We start from the raw sequence: 19,918 nt of genomic DNA, 5'->3' as shown, positions 1-19,918 counted from the left end.
AGGCGTGCACTACAGCACCTGGCTAATTTTTGTATTTTTAGTAGAGATGGGGTTTTGCCATGTTGGCCAGGTTGATCTCAAACTCCTGACCTCAAGTGATCTGCCTGCCTCGGCTGCCCAAAGTGCTGGGATTATAGACTTAAGCCACCACGCCTGGCCCCATTTCAACTATTTTTAACCCCACAATTCAGTGGCATTAAGTATATTTACAATATTATGCAATTATCACTGCTATCCACCTCCAGAACTAATTTGCTTCTTTGTAGAGTCAGTGATGCTTAAACCTCGAGAGGGGAAATAATTTATCTATGATCACACAGCTAATGGCAGAGCTGGGGCTAGAACCCAGGCTTTCTATCTGCTAAACTGTGGTCCATTTCTACTCATAAAACATGTTCATTTACACTTTCCAAGATCTTTATGAGTCTCCCTGAATAAGGCATACAGATAGGCCCTAGAAGCTTTCCAGTCAGCATCTAAGGGGCAGAATGGCAGTTTCTCAAATGTACTGTCTTGGTGAACCTGCATCATCTTCTACATTCACCACCGCTAGCCAAGGTACACTTCAGTGATCACGAGTGGATGGTAACTGGGACATGCCTGGCTTTCTTAAGCAATGTAAGATGAAATGAAAAGTACACTGAGTTGGGCTTTGCAAAACCTGGATGCTAGTCTTGATCGTTCATAAAGAAATGATTTTCTGTGTCATTTCAGGGAGCTTACTTTATCTTTTAGAAGCCCAATTGCTCACCTGTCTGTGAGGTAAGAATAATTCCTGCACTTACGGCCCCACTAAAGTGCTACTGAGGCTCAAGAGACAAGAGATGGGAAGAATAGTATAAAGAACTCTACAAATATAAGGTATTTCTACCTTATTTCTCTCTCTCTTTTTTTTTTTTTTTTTTTTGTTGAAACGGAGTCTCGCTCTGTCACCCAGGCTGGAGTGCAGTGGTGTGATCTCAGCTCACCGCGACCTCCGCCTCCCAGGTTCATGCGGTCCTCCTGCCTCAGCCTTCCCAGTTGCTGGGATTACAGGCATGTGCCACCACACCTGGCTCATTTCTGTATTTGTAGTAGAGATGGGGTTTCACCATATTGGCCAGGCTGGTCTTGAACTCCGGACCTCATGATCTGCCCACCCTGGCCTCTCAAAGTGCTAGGATTACAGGTGTGAGCCACCATGCCTGGCCTCTACCTTATAATATTTCTAATATATGGCCGGGCGTGGTGGCTCATGTCTGTAATCCCAGCACTTTGGGAGGCCAAGGTGGGCGGATCACCTGACGTTAGGAGTTTGAGACCAGCCTGACCAACATGGAGAAACCCCGTCTCTACTAAAAATACAAAATTAGCCAGGCGTGGTGGTGCACACCTGTAATCCCAACTACTCAGGAGGCTGAGGCAGGAGAATCGCTTGAACCTGGGAGGCAGAGGTTGTGGTGAGCCAAGATGGTGCCATTGCACTCCAGCCTGGGCAACAAGAATGAAACTCCGTCTCAAAAATAAAATAAAATAAAAATTTCTAATATAAATATTATGCTTAGTAATATCATCTCCATAATGTGCAGTGTCTCAGCTTCTTACAATTACTATCTTTTCTATCAGCTTCTTACTTCTCTACTTTTTTTTTTTTTTAAATCTTGTTCTTTCTTCTCATAGATTGTTGCATTTTAGCAACTGCCCCAGATCTAAAGTGACCTCTCTAATCTTCCCTCAAATCAGAAGTGGATGTCCAGTTTGGTATTCAATCCTTCTGGGAGGCAAGGTGTTGAAACACAGGGTCTGGCTTTTTTCACTTTTCTAATTTCTTCCTCAGCGTGAGCTTACCTCTCACCAATGATCTTCAAACCTCACTGTATCCTCTTCTTCTCCAACTGACAAGTGACAGGGTCTCAGTCTCTTCCTCCTCCTTGTATTGACCAGTGCTCTCTCCACCCATTTCATCTGCTTTTTTTCCCATCCCAGCATGCCCAGTCATCACCTTCCTACCATGTCCAAGTCAGGTCTTACATGCCATCTCCAAATATGAGTCCCCCATTCCTGATACCCCTTAACTCTGAGCCCAGAGATGCCAAAATTGTGTGTTTTATCTAAAGGAGAGGATTAATATGTGATCCAGCATCAGCAGAAAAACTGTCTGAAATCCCATGAAATTCTGAGTTCAGTAAGTTTATCATAATAGAGTTGGTTTAAGCAAAAAGTTTTAAACCATCCTTAATATGAAATGCATGGAAAGAGCTGAATTTTGTCCTGCAGAACTGCACACAGCAAAATATTATCACATGTACAAATTACTCACCTCTTTCAAAGGCAGTAGGCAGTGTCTTGATATATAATAAACAATTTAAGTATAAAATAAGACATTTTTAGGTTAACCATGAATGTCCATACAAGATAAAGCCATATAGTTGTTAAAAATACTTAGCAAAGATTCTGATATAATGTTAAGTGCATAAAGCAGGACACAAGCATTTGTACAGTATGACCTCAGCCGTGTAAAATTACTCATAGAAAAGAGGCTGGAAGGGAATCTGCCAAAATGTTAACAGTGGCTATCTCAGATAGTGAGATCAGGAATAACTGTGATTCCCGTTTTTTTCTTTACACTTGAACTGTCTTTTTCTCTTCCCTTTCCTTTTCCTTTCCTTTTCTTTTCCTTTCTCCTTCCTACTTTCTTCCTTTCCTTTCCTTTTTCCTTTTCTTTTCTTTTTTCTTTGAGACAGAGTCTGGCTCTGTCTCCCAGGCTGGAGTGCAGTGGCGGGGTCTCGGCTCACTCCAACCTCTGCCTCCCATATTCAAGCAGTTCTCCTGCCTCAGCCTCCTGAGTAGCTGGGATTTCAGGCGCCTGCCACCACGCCCAGCTAATTTTTGTATTTTTAGTAGAGACAGGGTTTCATAATGTTGGCCAGGCTGATCTCGAACTCCTGACCTCAGGTGATCCACCCGCCTTGGCCTCCCAAAGTGCTGGGATTACAGGCATAAGCCACTGTGCCCGGCTGCCCTTTTTCACAATAACTAAAATCAGAAAAATAAAATCAACTTTTAAGATAAAATAAAAAGCAATTTAATAGGTTGAATGGATGCACATGAAGAAAAAAAAATCTACACGGATGATTTCCCTCAACTTTCCTTCCCCTGAGCAGTCTGTAAGAGACCTGTGAGCCTACTAGGCCTGGTCCACAGAGAGGACAGAGCATCCCCATCAGGGAGTGCTTGAAAGGGAAGGACACTGCCTGTGCTGTAGAGGTAGGAGGGGAGAAAAAGCTGCCATCTACTCTCCTGGCAACAGGGTCTGTAAAAGGGGAACTTTTCTGGTATAATACTCTGGTAAGGATCCAAACTGTCTATATTTTAGCCATGGGAATCCTTCTAAAACAGACTGCTTATTCCTGCAGTGCGGTTCAGGGAATGACTGAACATACACTTTGCCTCCATGCTTACTTGAGGTATTAGAGGCATCAACAATCGTCTAGGAAATACAGAGCAGGGCTCAGTGTCCCTTTGAACCCAGATGGCTATGACTTCTGAGTTCTTGGGCCTGCCTTATTTTTTTTTTTTCTTTTTTCTCCTTCTCAGGAAAGCAATTTCAGCTCTCATTGTGCAGTTTCTTGCCTTGTACTTGGCTCTACCACCACAACCATCTCTTTTATTCCTGCCCAGATCTAGTTTGCTGCAGGCTAGATAAACCTTGCAAACATACTTGTTAGAGATTTGCCTACAATACAAATTAGGAAGTTTAGAGTAAGGCTGGGCACGGTGGCTCACACCTGTAATCCCAGTACTTTGGGAGGCCAAGGTGGGTGGATCACGAGGTCAGGAGTTCCAGACCAGCCTGGCCAAGATGGTGAAACCCTGTCTATACTAAAAATACAAAAATTAGCTGGGCATGGTGGTGGGTGCCTGTAATCCCAGCTACTCAGGAGGCTGAGACAGGAGGATCGCTTGAACCCGGGAGGCAGAGGTTGCAGTGAGCCAAGATCACACCACTGCACTCTAGCCTGGGCGACAGAGTAAGACTCTGTCTCAAAAAAAAAAAAAAAAAAAAAGAAAGTTTAGAGTAAGAGTTAAGGGGTTGTTCAGAGGCTTTTCTTTCTTAGCTACAATCTATACAATTAAGGTTGGCTGAGTAGGGAGCTTTTTCTTTTTTTTTTTTTTAAGACGGAGTTTCGCTCTTGTTGCCCAGGCTGGAGTACAATGGTGCAATCTCAGCTCATCGCAACTTCTGCCTCCTCCTGCCTCAGCCTCCGAGTAGCTGGGATTACAGGCATGCGTCACTATGCCCAGTTAATTTTGTATTTTTAGTAGAGACGGGGTTTCTCCATGTTGGTGAGTATGCGGCTGGTCTCAAACTCTCGACCTCAGGTGATCTGCCTGCCTTGGCCTCCAAAAGTGCAGGGATTATAGGTGTGAGCCACTGCGCCCGGCCAAGTAGGGGGCTTTAGATAAATGAGGTTGTCAGGAATTACTATTTGATATGCTAGTTATGCCATAATCCCGGCTTCAAAAATAAAGAGAAATAAGGTATTTTATTATTAGTAAAAAATCTATAACAGATTTTCCAACATCTTAAAAAAGCAGAAAGCAGGCCAGGTGTGGTGGCTCACACCTGTAATCCCAGCACTTTGGGAGGCCAAGGTGGGAGGACTGCTTGAGCCCAGGAGTTCAAGACTAGCCTAGGCAACATGGCAAAGCCCTGTCTCTACAAAAATTAGCTGGGTGTGATGGTACCCGCATGTGGACCCAGCTACTCAGGAGGCTGAGGTGGGAGGATCGCTTGAGCCCAGGGGGTCAAGGCTGCAGTGAGCCATGATCATGCCACTGCACTCCAGCCTGAATGACAGAGCAAGAACTTGTCTAAAAAAAAAAAAAAAAAAAAAAAAAAAAGGCCGGGCGCGGTGGCTCACGCCTGTAATCCCAGCACTTTGGGAGGCCGAGGCGGGCGGATCACAAGGTCAGGAGATCGAGACCACAGTGAAACCCCGTCTCTACTAAAAATACAAAAAAAAAATGAGCCGGGCGCGGTGGCGGGCGCCTGTAGTCCCAGCTACTCGGGAGGCTGGGGCAGGAGAATGGCGTGAACCCAGGAGGCGGAGCTTGCAGTGAGCCAGGATGGCGCCACTGCACTCCAGCTTGGGCGACAGAGCCAGACTTCGTCTCAAACAAAAAAAAAAAGCAGAAACCTATTTACAAATGAAATCTTAAAAAAAAAAAAATCTATGAAATATTGCTCAGAAACCAAATAATTAAAGTAGTTTAAAGCAAAACTACTATGAGTGACCCACGGGAGAGTCCTACCTTCTCAGCCTCCCACCAACACCAAAGGAAGATTCTAAGCACCTAGGCAGAAGCCAGGAGTCAAGAACAGTTTCATAGAACACCAGACTCTAATAGTATATGAAAAGTGACCCAACTTGGAAGATGTAAGCTACCTTATCAAAACAAAAACCCTGATAGCTAGAGCAGCAGACTCCACGTGGTAAGGAAGTACATAGTAAAGAATCTACATGGTAAGAGAGTACATGCTTCTCTGTGGCTTAAGAATATTTTATTACAAATATTTTATTTTATAGCTCTAAGAGGAGGCCCTAATGCTAATCTAGTTCTTATCGAATCTATTTGAAGAGGGCCAGGTGTAGTGGCTCATGCCTGTAATCTCAGCACTTTGGGAGGCCAAGGCAGGCGGATCACCTGAGGTCAGGAGTTCAAGACCTGCCTGACCAACATGGTGAAACCCCATCTTTACTAAAAATACAAAAAATTAGCCAGGTGTGGTGGTGGGTGCCTGTAATCCCAGCTACTTGGGAGGCTGAGGCATTAGAATTGCTTGAACCTGGGAGGTGGAGGTTGCAGTGAGCTGAGATTGCACCACTGCATTCCAGCCTGGGTGACAGAGCGAGCCTCTGTCTCCAAAAGAAAAAAAAATCTATTTGACGAGAAGGAGTTAGAGGCATATTCCTGGCGTCTGGTTAAAGGGCTTTACAGAGGACATTTGGGTTCCAGCCCATTAGCCTGCCTTTTCTCATTCTAATACGTCACACTCTCAGCACTGGGGGAATGTTCTAAGGAACTTTCCAGGGCCTCTTACCTGGTTATCTGGGTGGTTAACAGTGAAGTAGCCCACACAGACGATGACCTCATGAAGGAGGCTTTCACAGGAGACTTGGCTGCAGTGGCCCAGCAGGGAGCTGGCCATGTGCCGGAATGCAAGGGACAAGCCCTCTGCCCCTACAATAGACTGACAAAGACAAGGAGCAGTTAGAAGCCCTCAGTCCAGGGAGAGCCAGGGCTGCAAATCACAAAGCAAGACTGGCCCTGTGCATTTTCTGCCACGGTGCTGGAAAAACATGACATTTCTACAGTACTATACTTAACACTTCAGTTTAGGGGTTCTTTTTGTAATAAATGACAATAATAAATACAATGTTTACCTGAAAAGGGACAGTAGCAGACCAAATGCCTATACCACGTGGATCAAGACATTATCTACCTAAAGCACAGTTATTTATTCTATTTTTAATAACTTAATTTTTCTCATATACAAATATTCTTACTGTAGAAAATCTGGAAAAGCATAAAAAACCTAAAATTCACCTGTAAATCTACCACTTAGCTAAATTCCAACAATTTTTTTTCTGAAGGAGAAAATATTTTCTTGTACACAGAGTTAAACATATATTTCTAATTATTTATGTTTAAACAAAAATTATAAATAACAACTAGTTATTATTCAAATAAGTAGCTCTATAAACCAAAGGCTCCCAAAAGAATGTAAAAAAAAAATACAAAAAATTCTCCTTAAAACCATGAAACCCCTCAGCTATGGGACTTCTGGGATCCTTTCTCCAGACAGGCAAAGGGCTGTCGGCGGTGGGCGACTCAAGAAGAGAGCCTGAGTCTGTGCAGCTCTATTTAATAAACATGTCAAACAGACAGAGCGACAGGAGGGCAAAGGGGAGAGGCGAAGCCCACAGAATACACTCGCAGCCCACACTGGAATGAAGCACCACTGCTGGCCTGTGGGAAAAGGCAGCGTTTTAAACTCATCTTTTGATTTGAGGTCTGAGTGGGCTTGAACCAGGTTGGATGCGTTGCAGCTTGGACGTTTCAATGAATTCACTTTACCTAACTGGGTGAAACAGAGCCATTTTAGTGAGCATTCTTGAAACAAAATTACTGCTAAATTTTAAGAGTGCCTTTTGTCTGTTTCACAGCCCCAAAACAACAAAAAAAATGTTCTTCAAGCCCCAAAGAGACTTCAGAAGGGCTTTGCTCCTTTAAATCAAGTAGTGACACTTTCTCAGCTCAGCCTTTATTTAATTAGTCACGTCCAGCATGCTGTGACCCAGTGCCCTCTGTTTAACCTTCACTGATAAGAGCAGGTCAAGGGGCATATAAGTTTGAATGTAAAAATTAAACCAATTTTTCAAGGAAACTATATTTCCTTTTTAGCCAGAATTAATTGCCAAGTCAGTACATTGATTTGTTTCCTGAGACCACCTTCAATTGTAAAAACTGTCAAACTGAATGCAATATACAATATCCCCAGTCTCAAGGCCACCCGTGCCAATATGAATTCAGAGTGAAATCAGACTCTTTGCTGAAGAGAGAAAAATATTTTGACAGCCTTATTAGTATACAATGAAATGGAACCAGCTAGGAAAATACTCTAATGGATAACCTTTTGTACTATTACATGATGGGTTCTCACACAAAATAAGCACACAGGTTTGTGGCTTTGAAGAGGGTGAAGGAGCACTGGGAATGCTGCATTCAGTTTCCAACCTTCTGACTCAGCATCTGCAAGACAGTTTAGGTAAATTCTTCTTCTCAGAAACTGAGTCAGTTCACATTTTCTGAGGGCCTACTATCTGCTAGTGAGCATAGCACTTTTATGCAATCATATTTAATCCTCAAATAGTCTTGTAAGGTAGGTGTTCTTAATCTCTATTTTACAGATGAGGAAATGGAGTCTTAAGTGTTCAAATAACTTGTCTAATGTCATACAATTTGAAGAGGTAATGTGATGGCTCAAAGTCAGGTCATTCTGACTCCAGATCCAGGGGTCTAATGAGGATGTCTCCCTGTAACAGCTCTGTATTCTTGTGATGCATTCAAACCCAAATCATCAACATGTCTTATATCATCTCGTCTAACTCTTCAGCAGGTCAGACAATTTATCTCACTTCAGTTTTTTTCTTCAGTTCCTGTGAGCCTCCCAGGCAATTCATAAATTATCTCTCAGATTTTTCTGAGGTCAGATCATGCTGAGATGTACACCTTCCTTCTTTCCACTTAAAATCTCTTTTCCTGTCCTTCACATACATAGTTCCTAAAACCTCACTTTTGACATGTAAGTTGTTTTGATGAACCAGAACATGAGTTTCTCTGACCATAACTATCACAAAAATAGTACTTTTCTGGAAAACTCATCCATTGCTATACAGTACAAATACTGTGTATTTAATTTACTTAAGCTTACAGTCTTGATCACGTCCATCTACATCAATGGTGTCTATGTAGACAGATGTGTTGCTTTACATAGCTGGTGAAGCCTATGTTTCCCTTCCCTTGAATATGGAAGGCTTATGACTGATTCAACCAATAAAGTATGGTTGATAAATAAGTGTATGACTTCTGAGGCTAAGTCATAAAAAGTCCTGTAGCTTTTGTTGGTTTCTCTTGGAACACTTGCTTTCTGGAAGCTTCCTCTTAGGACACTCCCACTCAGAATCGAGACAGCATAGTGTTTTAAAAAGTCCAAGTCACATGGAGAAGCAGTAGGTAGATGCTCTGGCCACCAGTTCTAGGTGAATCTTGTCTTTGAGTCATCCCAGGCATCAAACATAAGAGTAAAGAGCCTCCAGATGATTTTAGCTCTTAGCTATAGCCATGACATCATGGAGCAGAGACAAGTAATTTCCACTGTGATAAGCCCCATCTGAATTCTGAACTCCTAGAATCTGTGATCAGAAATAAATGTTTCCCCTACTAAGTTCATCTGTTTGTTTTTAAATGCATAAAAGTAATTAAGAAAAAACACATAGTCATTGGTATATATTACAGGCCCCAATGCTAGAAATTCTGGGCATTTAGGTCCCCTCACATGCTGATGAGGAGTCAGAAAGAAACATGAAGGGTAAAGGCTACCTGGAAACTATAGCTAGGAAGAGAATGAGAAAGAGTAATGGCGAGACTGATAAAATAAAATAAGAGAGGAGAGACAGTAGAGAGACAAAAAAGAAGAAAAAACAGGAAGGAAAGAACTGAGAAGGAAATATAGAGTTGCATGAAAAGAAGGAAGAAAAGGTACTGGAGAATTGTGAGAACCAGTCAAGAAAGGGCATTCCAAATGACAGCCAGGGCATTTGATTTTTAGAATAATTGTTTTTTATTTATTTTTTATTTATTTTGTTATTTCATTTCTTTTTATCCCTAGAGACACTGATTCGGAGAACAGTTGAACCCTCTTGAGCCACTCTCATTTTATTCCTGCTGTTTTCGGCAAAAGTGGCTCAAGTGGGGATAAGTTTCAAGTTGGATATAGCAAGGATCTGGAAAGGAGAAATGTTTTTTTATTTTAGTTGGGCACCAAAGATTCCAGAAATAGGCTTTTGATTTTTCTTTTCCTTTTTTAATGAAATCACTTGACATTATTGCCCATTATTAAGCCCTTTAGGCTTAAAGGCGACTAGGGAGCAGGTCTGGTTGAAGTTCAATGGTGCTCCTTTGTGAGTGAGCCTGCACAGGCCACAAGTTCACAGGAGGAGAGGGGCAGGGAGCAGGGACCTGGGGCTCCCTGACAGAGTGACTGACTGAACAGCTGACTTATCCCAGATGCTTGTTTTATGATGTGGAGTCCCCTGTAGCAGTATAAATGTTGGTTAAGAAGACCCGTGAAACAGGAAGCTAAGAGACAGTTTTTAGATATTTGCTATTCCATAATCTATTAACAAAAGAAATCACTCCCTTTCGACACAGCTGATGGGCAGACTGGTAGACTCCATATCCTGAGCATGTAAAGTTAAGGTTCCCTGATTTCCAAACTGTTTCCAGACAGAATACAGTGGGCTTAGGTCTTCAAAAAACACAGATGTTATGTTCAACCCTGAGGCGAGAACCACTGACATTTTTTTGAAGCAGATATCTCTCATTTATATGTGACTGTAACCTCCCAGAACTCTACGTATTGTGCAGTCAGTTACCACCTAAGGCTAGTTCAACTGCTCTGGAGACAGAAAAGCATTAACCCAAAGGAAGGGATTTCTGTTCTCATGACAGATAAACTAATTCTACAAAGTTGAAAGATTCTAGATCCAATGATACAACTTAGTCACAAATTTCCTTTTTTGAACAAAATGACAGGAAGACATCAATTAAAGAACTGTACATTTGTCATCAGCTACAATATAGAAGTATTCCTTCCATCTCAGAATGGCAAAGTCCACTATTTTCATACATTTGTATCTCTATAACCTTTTTCCCTCTGAGCAAAGCAATTCATCTAAATTATGGGTTCATCATCTGCCAAGTTTGTTCCTTTTTTAATGAAATCACTTGACAGTTAATAAACTGAAAGAGAAAGTCTATTCCTTGGGGCTTGCTCTGTTCCAAAGGTTCAGTGTTTTTGAAAATTAAATTTCCTACATGAAAAAAAAAAAAAATCTGTTTCCAGGCTGACAGTCTGGTGTTATAGCATAAAGCAATTCTTCTTTCTTTAGCTATAAAAACTTAATAGCTAAAGATGCAAATCCCTGTAAAGCTAGTTACACACTTTACCCTGAACACAAAATCAGCTAAACCATCCATAGAAAGTCATATCAATCAAATAATTTATCTAAAAAGCTAGTTATATACTTTACATTGGACACAAAATCAGCTAAACTATCCATCGAAAGTCATATCAGTCAAATAATGTATCTAATTTTGGTTCTATTTACATAAGAAACCATTACTTTCCTTAATATTTAAAAGTTGATGAGATGATAATGTCCTGATCTAAAGAATTCCAGACAAAAGGTTTATAAATAGCAGCATGGCAAAGGATGAACATAGGCTTTGGAGTGGGAGAGTCACGGTTACCTGTCCTGGTTCATAAACATGTAACCATGGGCAAATTACTTAACTGTCAGCTTCTCTATCTGTAAAATGGGTATAACAATACTTTGCATGGTAGCTATGAGAATAAATGAGAATGCTAGATGTTATAGAGCATCTAATACAGTTCCCAGAAAATAGTAGCTTAATAAATTATAATATATATTATAATTCCATTTATTGTAGTTTATTCCTTATACCCCAATTCAGGAGAAGAACCTGACATCCTATCTACACGAAAATATTAACTCTCGATTGGTTAACATTGATATAAACCAATACTTGGTACCTGAAAAGCAGGCAGATGAAGAGCTGCAAAGCTGTTGAAGAAACGTAAACTCTGAATGGCTACTTGGGTGGTATTTTGGGTGTAATTCTCCTTGGGACTGGCAGTGCTAGGGTCCAAGATGGTGCCATGGAAGAGGACACAGTAGAGCATATGAAGAACTCCAGCCAGGTCGGTTGCCTGAAGAGCAGCTGTCAGCCCTGTGGGATCCTGGCGATTATTGTCAAATATGCTGTATGACCTGACAAAGAAACATTCAATTCTTTGAGAAAAACTACTTAAAGGATGTTAGCAATTTGTATAGGTTAAATGAAACAAGACAATCAGACCATTAAAAACAAACCATCTGAGTTGTGTAATATGGTAACAAAGAACTTCAAGGAATAAATCCCTCCCCACCAACCGCACTGTGGCTTTCTTTTTCTTCTGGAAGACCAGCCTGCTGCAGCAGTGTCAACTGAGCACTCTGCAGCCAGTGCTGAGGCTGCCAACCACCCTTCCCATACTTTGTAGCCTCACGTTGTTTAGTATCCTGGGTCTGGGCAAAGTGGACAGTCTGTGAAAGCTTTTGGGACTCAGAGGCCAAAAACACACTCCTAGCTTCCTTTCTGGATAAAGGCACTCTTCTTAAGGGAGGCAGCTATTAGGAAAGCATGAGGCCTCAAAAACCCAGTAATGTGTTGGTATAGTGTGATAGGGAGATTCTTCAGCTGCTTCTGAAGCCCCTTTTCCAACATTGAGGAGTACAGGCGGGACAGGTTGTAGAAGCCACAGCTCCAAGAACAAGCAAGTACTGGATTAGGTCTACACAAATCAGATGAAGTCAGCTTAGCTACCATGGCAGGTAATGTTACAGAAGAGCAAGAAGAGACAATGGCAGTGGCAAATGAATTCCTAAAATCAATAGTAAAGCAGCAGGGGTATGCTAAATCTATCTCATCCTTGAACTAAGGTATTTTTTTATTATTATTTTTTGTTGTTGAGATGGAGTCTCGCTCTGTCGCCCAGGCTAGAGTGCAGTGGCGTGATCTCGGCTCACTACAAGCTCTGCCTCCCAGGTTCACGCCATCCTCCTGTCTCAGCCTCCCGAGCAGCTGGGACTACAGGCGCCCGCCACCACGCCCAGCTAATTTTTGCATTTTTAGTAAAGACGGGGTTTCACCGTGTTAGCCAGGATGGTCTCGATCTCCTGACCCCGTGATTCGCCCACCTAGGCCTCCCAAAGTGCTGGGATTACAGGGGTGAGCCACTGCGCCTGGCCGAACTAAGGTATTTTTTATTTTGCTTTTACTTTTATTTATTTTTTAAAAATTTCCCTTCTTTTCACAGGTGTTAAAAAAAAAAGTAGAACCACTCAATGTGAGGGTTGAACCCACTGACTCTGGGATTAAGAGTCCCACGCTCTACCAACTGAGCTAGTCAAGCAATTCTGAACTAAGGTATATGTGAAGCATCTAGTGACTAAGAGCAGGCAGTTATAGTAAACATGGCTGCCAAGCATTCACCCTTTTAAACAAAAACCGTACAAAGATTTCTAAGGAATCACCTCTCCTTAACTCATAGCCAATATGCTTCACATAAATTTCCTTCCCTATTTACTCTGGCTCAAGGGTATCCAGGCCTACGGTTAAGCCACACATTTCTCTGGCTGTTGAGCATTACTCAGGGATGGCACATGCCACAATCAGAGCTAATGGGATAGAGGGAGATACTTTTGCTGAGACGCTTGGGAAGAAATCATCACTTTTTCCTCTACTGGGTTTGAATCTGAGATGTAAGATCTGGAGTTGCTATAGCCACTTGTAACCACTGCACAAAACCGCAGGTCTCTTAGTGCTCTTTCTTCATGACACTGATTTTTCTCAGGAAGGCAAGTTACAAGTTTCTACTCAATGTCTTCCTTTAATGTGGCACGATCTACACAACACTGAGCAGGAGTACTTTTATGTTTCTGGCATGGCATACTACCTTTCCCTACTTTTTAACACTATGAGTTAGTGTTAAAAATCTGGGTTAGTGTATGTACAGGGGTGTGTGTGTGTGTATGTGTGTGTATATATACATGTATATATACACACACATATACATATATACACATATATATAGGTTGTCATTTGTCATTCCTTTCAGCTGGATGGGAGGTAGTCCTTGAAGAACTATGCTTACTTCATCATCTTTCCCAGAAGCACTCAAGAGGTGTCACTAATTAAACAAGAATTGAGAGGTGCTGACTGGTAAATTTCTAGTATCTTGTTTAGTTTTCTCAATTCATAACTTAGTTTTTCCAAAGGGATCATTTTATTCATTTTACTAGTTGCATCAAAGCAGTTGTATTTGTAACCACGGTACACATTTATTTCTTGAATGTGTACTATTTCTAATATTTCTAAGAATACAGCCAAGTGGCATGACATCTTCGTATACATTGTTCTCTACTCAAGAAAGAAGCTCTCTTATGAAATACTGTCATCTCATTTATACGGCAGGATCTGCCAAGTACATTCATATGTGTCACCTTATCTCATTCTTACTGGGTTTTCATAGTTGGTAGAGAAGTTATTCATCCTCTCATTGTACACATGAGGCAAGTGAGACCTAGAGAAATAAGGTGAAGTGTTTTAGGTCATACAAATTTTTAGTGGCAAAAGCAGGAATATCACCCAGGGCTTTTGACTGTTTAGGGTCAGTGCTTTATCCATGGACCAAAACATCCAGGTCAAACACAGGCTGACCTCCTCTTTCCTCTCGATGCCTTCTTTTAAGTCAAATTTTGTGATTAAGTAAATACTGTTAAGATATACAGAGACTATAACGCAATCTTGTATTGTCGAGGGGAGATATTTTTGTCTCACAGCACTCAATAAAAAGTTTAAGAAATTATATTTATTTGCTTATATGTATATCTGAACTGTTACACAAACTTCTGTTAGCTAATGTCAGCTGACCCTTACTTCCTTCCATTAAAGCCAAAAGAGTTAGGGGTCAGACCCTGACTAGAGACGTGAGTAGAGATTAATGTGTCTGAATTTATTATATAGGTTCCAAAAAGGGGCCTGTGTTTGTTTAACACTGACTGCCTTTTAGAACCAGTGACAAGTCAGAAGATATTTCTCCCTAAAGCTGATTTCTAATAGGCTTTCAGAACCTTGAGAATGAGTGACATCATTGCTGGTGACAACAGTTTTACTGCTCTGTGATTCAGAATGGTGACTTCCCCTTTACTCTTGTGTTGCTTTTAAACTGATTATCAGTATATTCTAATACAGATATTCAGGAATATAGCTTTGTCATTTAAAACATTTTATAATACTTAGTCTTTCTGAGCATTTATTAAGTGACAAGAATTCACTGCTATTTCCTCTTCCAAAGAATACATAAAAAAAATCTTAAGAAAAAAAAAAAGTGAAGGTTATCAGAACATATTCTCTCCTGCACCATTATTTAGGAAAACACTAATCTGATAGATTATAAAGCAATACAGCCCAGTCTTTTGCAGATATTATCCTAATGAAATAAAAATGGTAATTGAGGAAAATCTGTTAAATAAGCATTTAAGAACTTAGATGTGGAAATGGTTCTAAATGCATAAAATAGTGCTTCATGGAAAAGACCATTCATGTTGAAGAGTCCACAGGATATATGGGGGCAAGGGGAGGCTTTGACTGTCCCATTTGGCTTCCACAGGACTAATGTAGACCTGAAGGGACCGTAGAGAATGTTTACTTTTGATTTAGCTTGAAGTACAGATAATTTATCCATGAGCAGGCCACTGGCTTCTGTTGGTCTTAACTGTCAGTTATAATCACTTTAAGCCTAAATGTTTATAAGAAAAAAGTAAAAGGCCTTATTCATATCAGGCATGGGTCACCAAGTTTTCTTTAACAAATACATAGAAGATGTGAAAAATCAGATATGAAATTTTGCATAGTACATTCTGAGATCTTTGTAATTTTACCAGATTTTAAGGTGTTTTTGTTAGGTCTTCAGGACTAGAGATCTTAGTGAGACATTCATTTCTGTTCATCAAAAGCTAGATTCAATTAGGGAAAAGTAAAATTAGTTTTTCATTAATACTGCACAATGCCTGAAAACCCTACTTTACCTTAAAGGAGAGTACAGCTGGGCAAAAACAGCATGATTTGTGTGGGCATGAAGTGCCGTCCATTCCATCTTCATAAACCACTTATATACCGGGCCTTAGTTGGCCTAAAAAAGCAGCTGTGACAGTTCCAGACTCTATAATCCCTTTTCTTCTGTTTGTTTGCCCTCATTTACATGGTCCCCAGATTTCCAGCTTGGTAACATTCACTCTGATCTTCAGTGCAGGTGATCTTCTAGATTGTTCTCTTAGCTTCTTGGATTTTGGCTTTGTTCTGGAATCCCTGAGGGATTTTGTGAGAACATCCCATTTTAGCCCTTAAACCCATAGACCTGCACTCAAAGATCTGCAGAGTGTTGGAGTGGGTGAGACTAAGTCATTGTCTCCCCCAGTGATGGATGAGAACTTTACTGTTCAAGGAGAAGTAAATTATTTCTCAGCAGTATCCCAGTTTTTGGATATTATGTTCTGGGATATTCTGAGAAAGCCAAACCGTATCCAGTGACGACGTCATTCATCAGGGTTTAAGGTGAGCACAAACAGGCATGATATTCTGTCAGGTATTCTGTCTAAAAAACCAAAGTACCTGTGCTCCAGGAACTCTGAGCACCTGCGATGGGCAAGGTTAAGGAAGATCAAGCCCCTGTTCTAGAGGCGTTACAGTCTAACAGGGGCAGGTGGGTGTATCAGTTTCCTATTGCTGCTGGAATAATTACCACAAGGTAGTGGTTCAAAACAATAAAAAATGAAATATTTTACAGTTCTGAAGGCCAGAAATTCAAAACAGATCTCACTAGGCTAAAATCAAGTTGTCACAAGAGCTGTGTTCCTTTTGGAGGCTCCAGGGGAGAATCCATTGCCTTGCCTTTTCCACCTTCTAGAATATGCCTCAATTCCTTGGCTTATGGCCCCTTATTGCAGCTTCAAAGCCAGCAACAGAGTATCTTCAAATCTCTTTCTAACGCTGACTTTCTTGCCTCCCGTCTTTATTTATAAGGACCCTTGTGATTACATTGGGCCCCCCTGAATTATCCAGGATAATCTCACCATCTAAAGATCCTTAACTTAATCATATCTGCAAGATCCCTTAAGCCAAGCAAGGTAATATTCACAGGTTCTGGAGATTCAAATATAGATACTGTTGTAGGAACTTTATTATGCCTACTCCCGAGAACCTAGTCAATCATGATTCATTCATTCAACAAATATTCACTGATGGCCAACTATGCGGCAAGCCCTGTTCTAGGAACTAGAGTTCAGCAATACAATCTATGACCTTTTTCTCATAAAGCTTACATTTTAGTGCAGGAAGATATAAACGAACAAATATACAATATGTAATGTATGGTGTGATACAGGAGCAAGGGACATGGCTAGGAAATGAAGAAGTAGGAATGTGTGTGAAGCTACTTTACATAGGGTGGTTGGGGAAGCCATTTCTAAGGCATTATTTAAGCAAAATTCTATAGAAAGTGAGGAAGAAAGCCATGTGGACACCTGGGGGAAGGGTGTTTCAGGTAAAAGAGCAGAAAATCCCAAGGCTTGGAGCCAGAAGTGTGCATGACATGTTCAAGAAACAGCAAGAAGGCCAGTGTGGCTAAAGCGAGTTGAGTACCGGGAAGAGTAATAGGAAATGAGGTCAGAGAGGAAGCAGAGAAGATCAGGTAGGGTCTTGGAAACCATTATAAAACTTTTGGCCCGGCGCGGTGGCTCAAGCCTGTAATCCCAGCACTTTGGGAGGCCGAGACGGGCGGATCATGACGTCAGGAGATAGAGACCATCTTGGCTAACACGGTGAAACCCCGTCTCTACTAAAAAATACAAAAAAACTAGCTGGGCGAGGTGGCGGGCGCCTGTAGTCCCGGCTACTCGGGAGGCTGAGGCAGGAGAATGGCGTAAACCCAGGAGACGGAGCTTGCAGTGAGCTGAGATCCGGCCACTGCACTCCAGCCTGGGCGACAGAGCGAGACCCTGTCTCGAAAAAAAAAAAAAACAAAAAAAACTTTTACTGAGTGATATAGGAAACCACTGTAAGGTTTTGAGCACAGAAGTTACGTACTCTGACTTCATTTGAACAATGAGCACTGCATCTACTGGGTTGAAAACTCTTTAGAAGAGCCAAGGTAGAAGAAGGAAGACCAATTAGGAGATTGCTTTAATCATCCAAATGAGAGATAATGGTGTATGAATCAGGATGGTAACCATGGATGTGGGAAGTGGTTGGATTCTGAAAATATTCAGAAGGGCAAGTCAACAGATTTCCTGATAAACTGGATGTGGGTGTGAGAAAGAGGAGTAAAAAATGGCTCAATGCTTTTTGGCCTGAGTAACTGGAAGACTGTGGTTGCCATTCATAGAAATGGGGAAGAAAGTGAAGAGAGCATGTCTCAGAAGGAAAACCAGGAATTCAGTTTTGAACTGGTTAAATGTGAGATGCCTATTATACATCACAGTGGAGACACTGGATTGGAAGTTGTGTGAAATAAGCTTCCCAAGAATAGGGATTTTTGTCTCTTTTGTTTCACAGATATATCCCCAGGGCTTAGAACAGTCTCACATACAGTAGCTATTCAATACATATGTGTTGAATGGCTGAATAAATACACAAGCCCAAATTCAGAGGAGGAGTCTGGGCTTGAGATATTTGGAAACCATCAACACAGAGATGGTATTTAAAACTAGAAACTCATTCTAGTGAGTCTAGAGTCTGAGGATTGATCCTTGGGATACCCCAAAGTTTAGAACCACGAGAGATGAAAAGAAACCAGCAAAGAAACTAAAAAATAGTCACCAGTAGGGTAAGAAGAAAACCAGGACAGTATGGTGCCCTAGAAGCAAAGTGAAGATAGCTTCAAGGAGGAGAAAGTAATCACAACAAGGTTTACCTACAAATAAACGTGAGGACTAAAACCAGGAGGAAATATATACAAATGACTTAAGTCTTATTTTTAGATTATAAAAACTAATTCCACATGCTTAAGATGGGAGGAGGGTAAGTAATAGGGAATGGAATACAGCTTGTCAACAGTAAGTGGGAAAAAAGACTTAGCAAATTAGGTGCCTAGCAGTTCAAATGAGAAAACAGCACTGCTTGATTAACAAAGAATGTAAGTCAATTTTGACTAACAGGAGTACAATGTACACAACAAAGAAGGTTTAGCCCTGCTCCAGTGCACTATATGACTATTCTGGAAGTGCTGTGTCCAGCACTGGGTGCAGCTCTAATTCAGGACACAGAAGTATGAAAGTTCCCAAGTAAAGCAATCTGTGTGGTAAAAGCATCTGGAAATAATGTCACACAAGGAATATTTGAAGGAATTGAGAAGTTTAGCTCAGACCTGAAGGACACAAAGGCTATCTTCAAACTGAAGAAGTATTTATTTATGAACCCAGGGGAGACATGTTACTAGAAAGCATATATGAAATAAATCTATGGAAAATTTTCTAGGGCTAGGTGTGGTGGTACACGCCTATAGTCCCAGCTGCTTGGGAGGCTAAGGCAGGAGCATCACTGGAGCCAAGGAGTTCGAGGCTACAGTGAGCTATGATGGCCTCACTGCACTCCAGCCTGGGTAACACAGTGAGATCCTATTTCTGGAAAAAAAAAAAAAAAAAAAAAAATTCTAGTAATGAGAACACCCAAAAGTGAAGTGGGTTGTTTGGTGTGGTATGACATTCTTCTTCATCCTGAAAGAGGTACCTGGAAGGTCACACCACTGTAGTAGCAGAGGGCACTCAAGACTCAGCTGGACATGAGCCTAGATGATGTCTAAGATTCTGTTCAATTCTGGGATGTTACAACGGATATAAATCTACTTTGAAAATTATAGTGAGTCGGCCGGGCATGGTGGCTCACGTCTGTAATCCCAGCACGTTGGGAGGCTGAGGCAAGCGGATCACAAAGTCAGGAGATTGACACCATTGTGGCCAACATGGTGAAACCCTGTCTCTACTAAAAATACAAAAAAATTAGCTGGGTGTGGTGGCACACACCTGTAATCCCAGCTAGTCGGGAGGCTGAGGCAGGAGAATGACTTGAACCCGGGAGACGGAGGTTGCAGTGAGCTGAGATCACACCACTGCACTCTAGCCTGGCGACACAGTGAGACTATCTCTCAACAAAAAAAAAAAAAAAATTACGGTCAGTCTCTCTCTCACACAGACGCACACACATACAGCACACCCTCCCTCTCTAACCTTTTATGTTATATATACAGTAGATGTGGACAATAGCTTTTTTAATGCAAATCTAATTTGGAGCTCTGTTGAAGAAAATGGGGATGACTTAATGGAGAGCTGAGGGCAAGAGAAAAGTCAAGGTGGAATGTATGTATATGTAAGCACTCCAAGACAGTCAGGACATTTGGTTAGAGAACAGCAAAAATAGGCCGGGCGTGGTGGTTCACGCCTGTAATCCCAGAACTTTGGGAGGCTGAGGT

General features: G+C 41.4%; 1 protein-coding gene across 20 annotated transcripts in view; it reads right to left on the bottom strand.

The window, feature by feature from the left end:
- The window catches only part of SCAPER (S-phase cyclin A associated protein in the ER), a 553,621-nt gene that overhangs the window by 21,849 nt on the left and 511,854 nt on the right, over positions 1-19,918 (bottom strand). For all 20 annotated transcript variants that reach the window (XM_017960807.3, XM_021940762.2, XM_017960810.3 and 17 more), the window contains 2 exons: positions 11,384-11,621; positions 6,086-6,235 (listed from right to left, as the gene is read on the bottom strand). In XM_017960807.3, coding sequence (XP_017816296.1) covers positions 6,086-6,235; positions 11,384-11,621 — 388 coding nt within the window. The remainder of the gene's footprint in view (positions 1-6,085; positions 6,236-11,383; positions 11,622-19,918) is intronic.

This window comes from Papio anubis, chromosome 7 (genome assembly GCF_008728515.1).
Source record: "Papio anubis isolate 15944 chromosome 7, Panubis1.0, whole genome shotgun sequence".
NCBI classification, from domain to species: Eukaryota; Metazoa; Chordata; class Mammalia; order Primates; family Cercopithecidae; genus Papio; species Papio anubis.
This window is presented reverse-complemented; position numbering and strand designations above follow the sequence as displayed.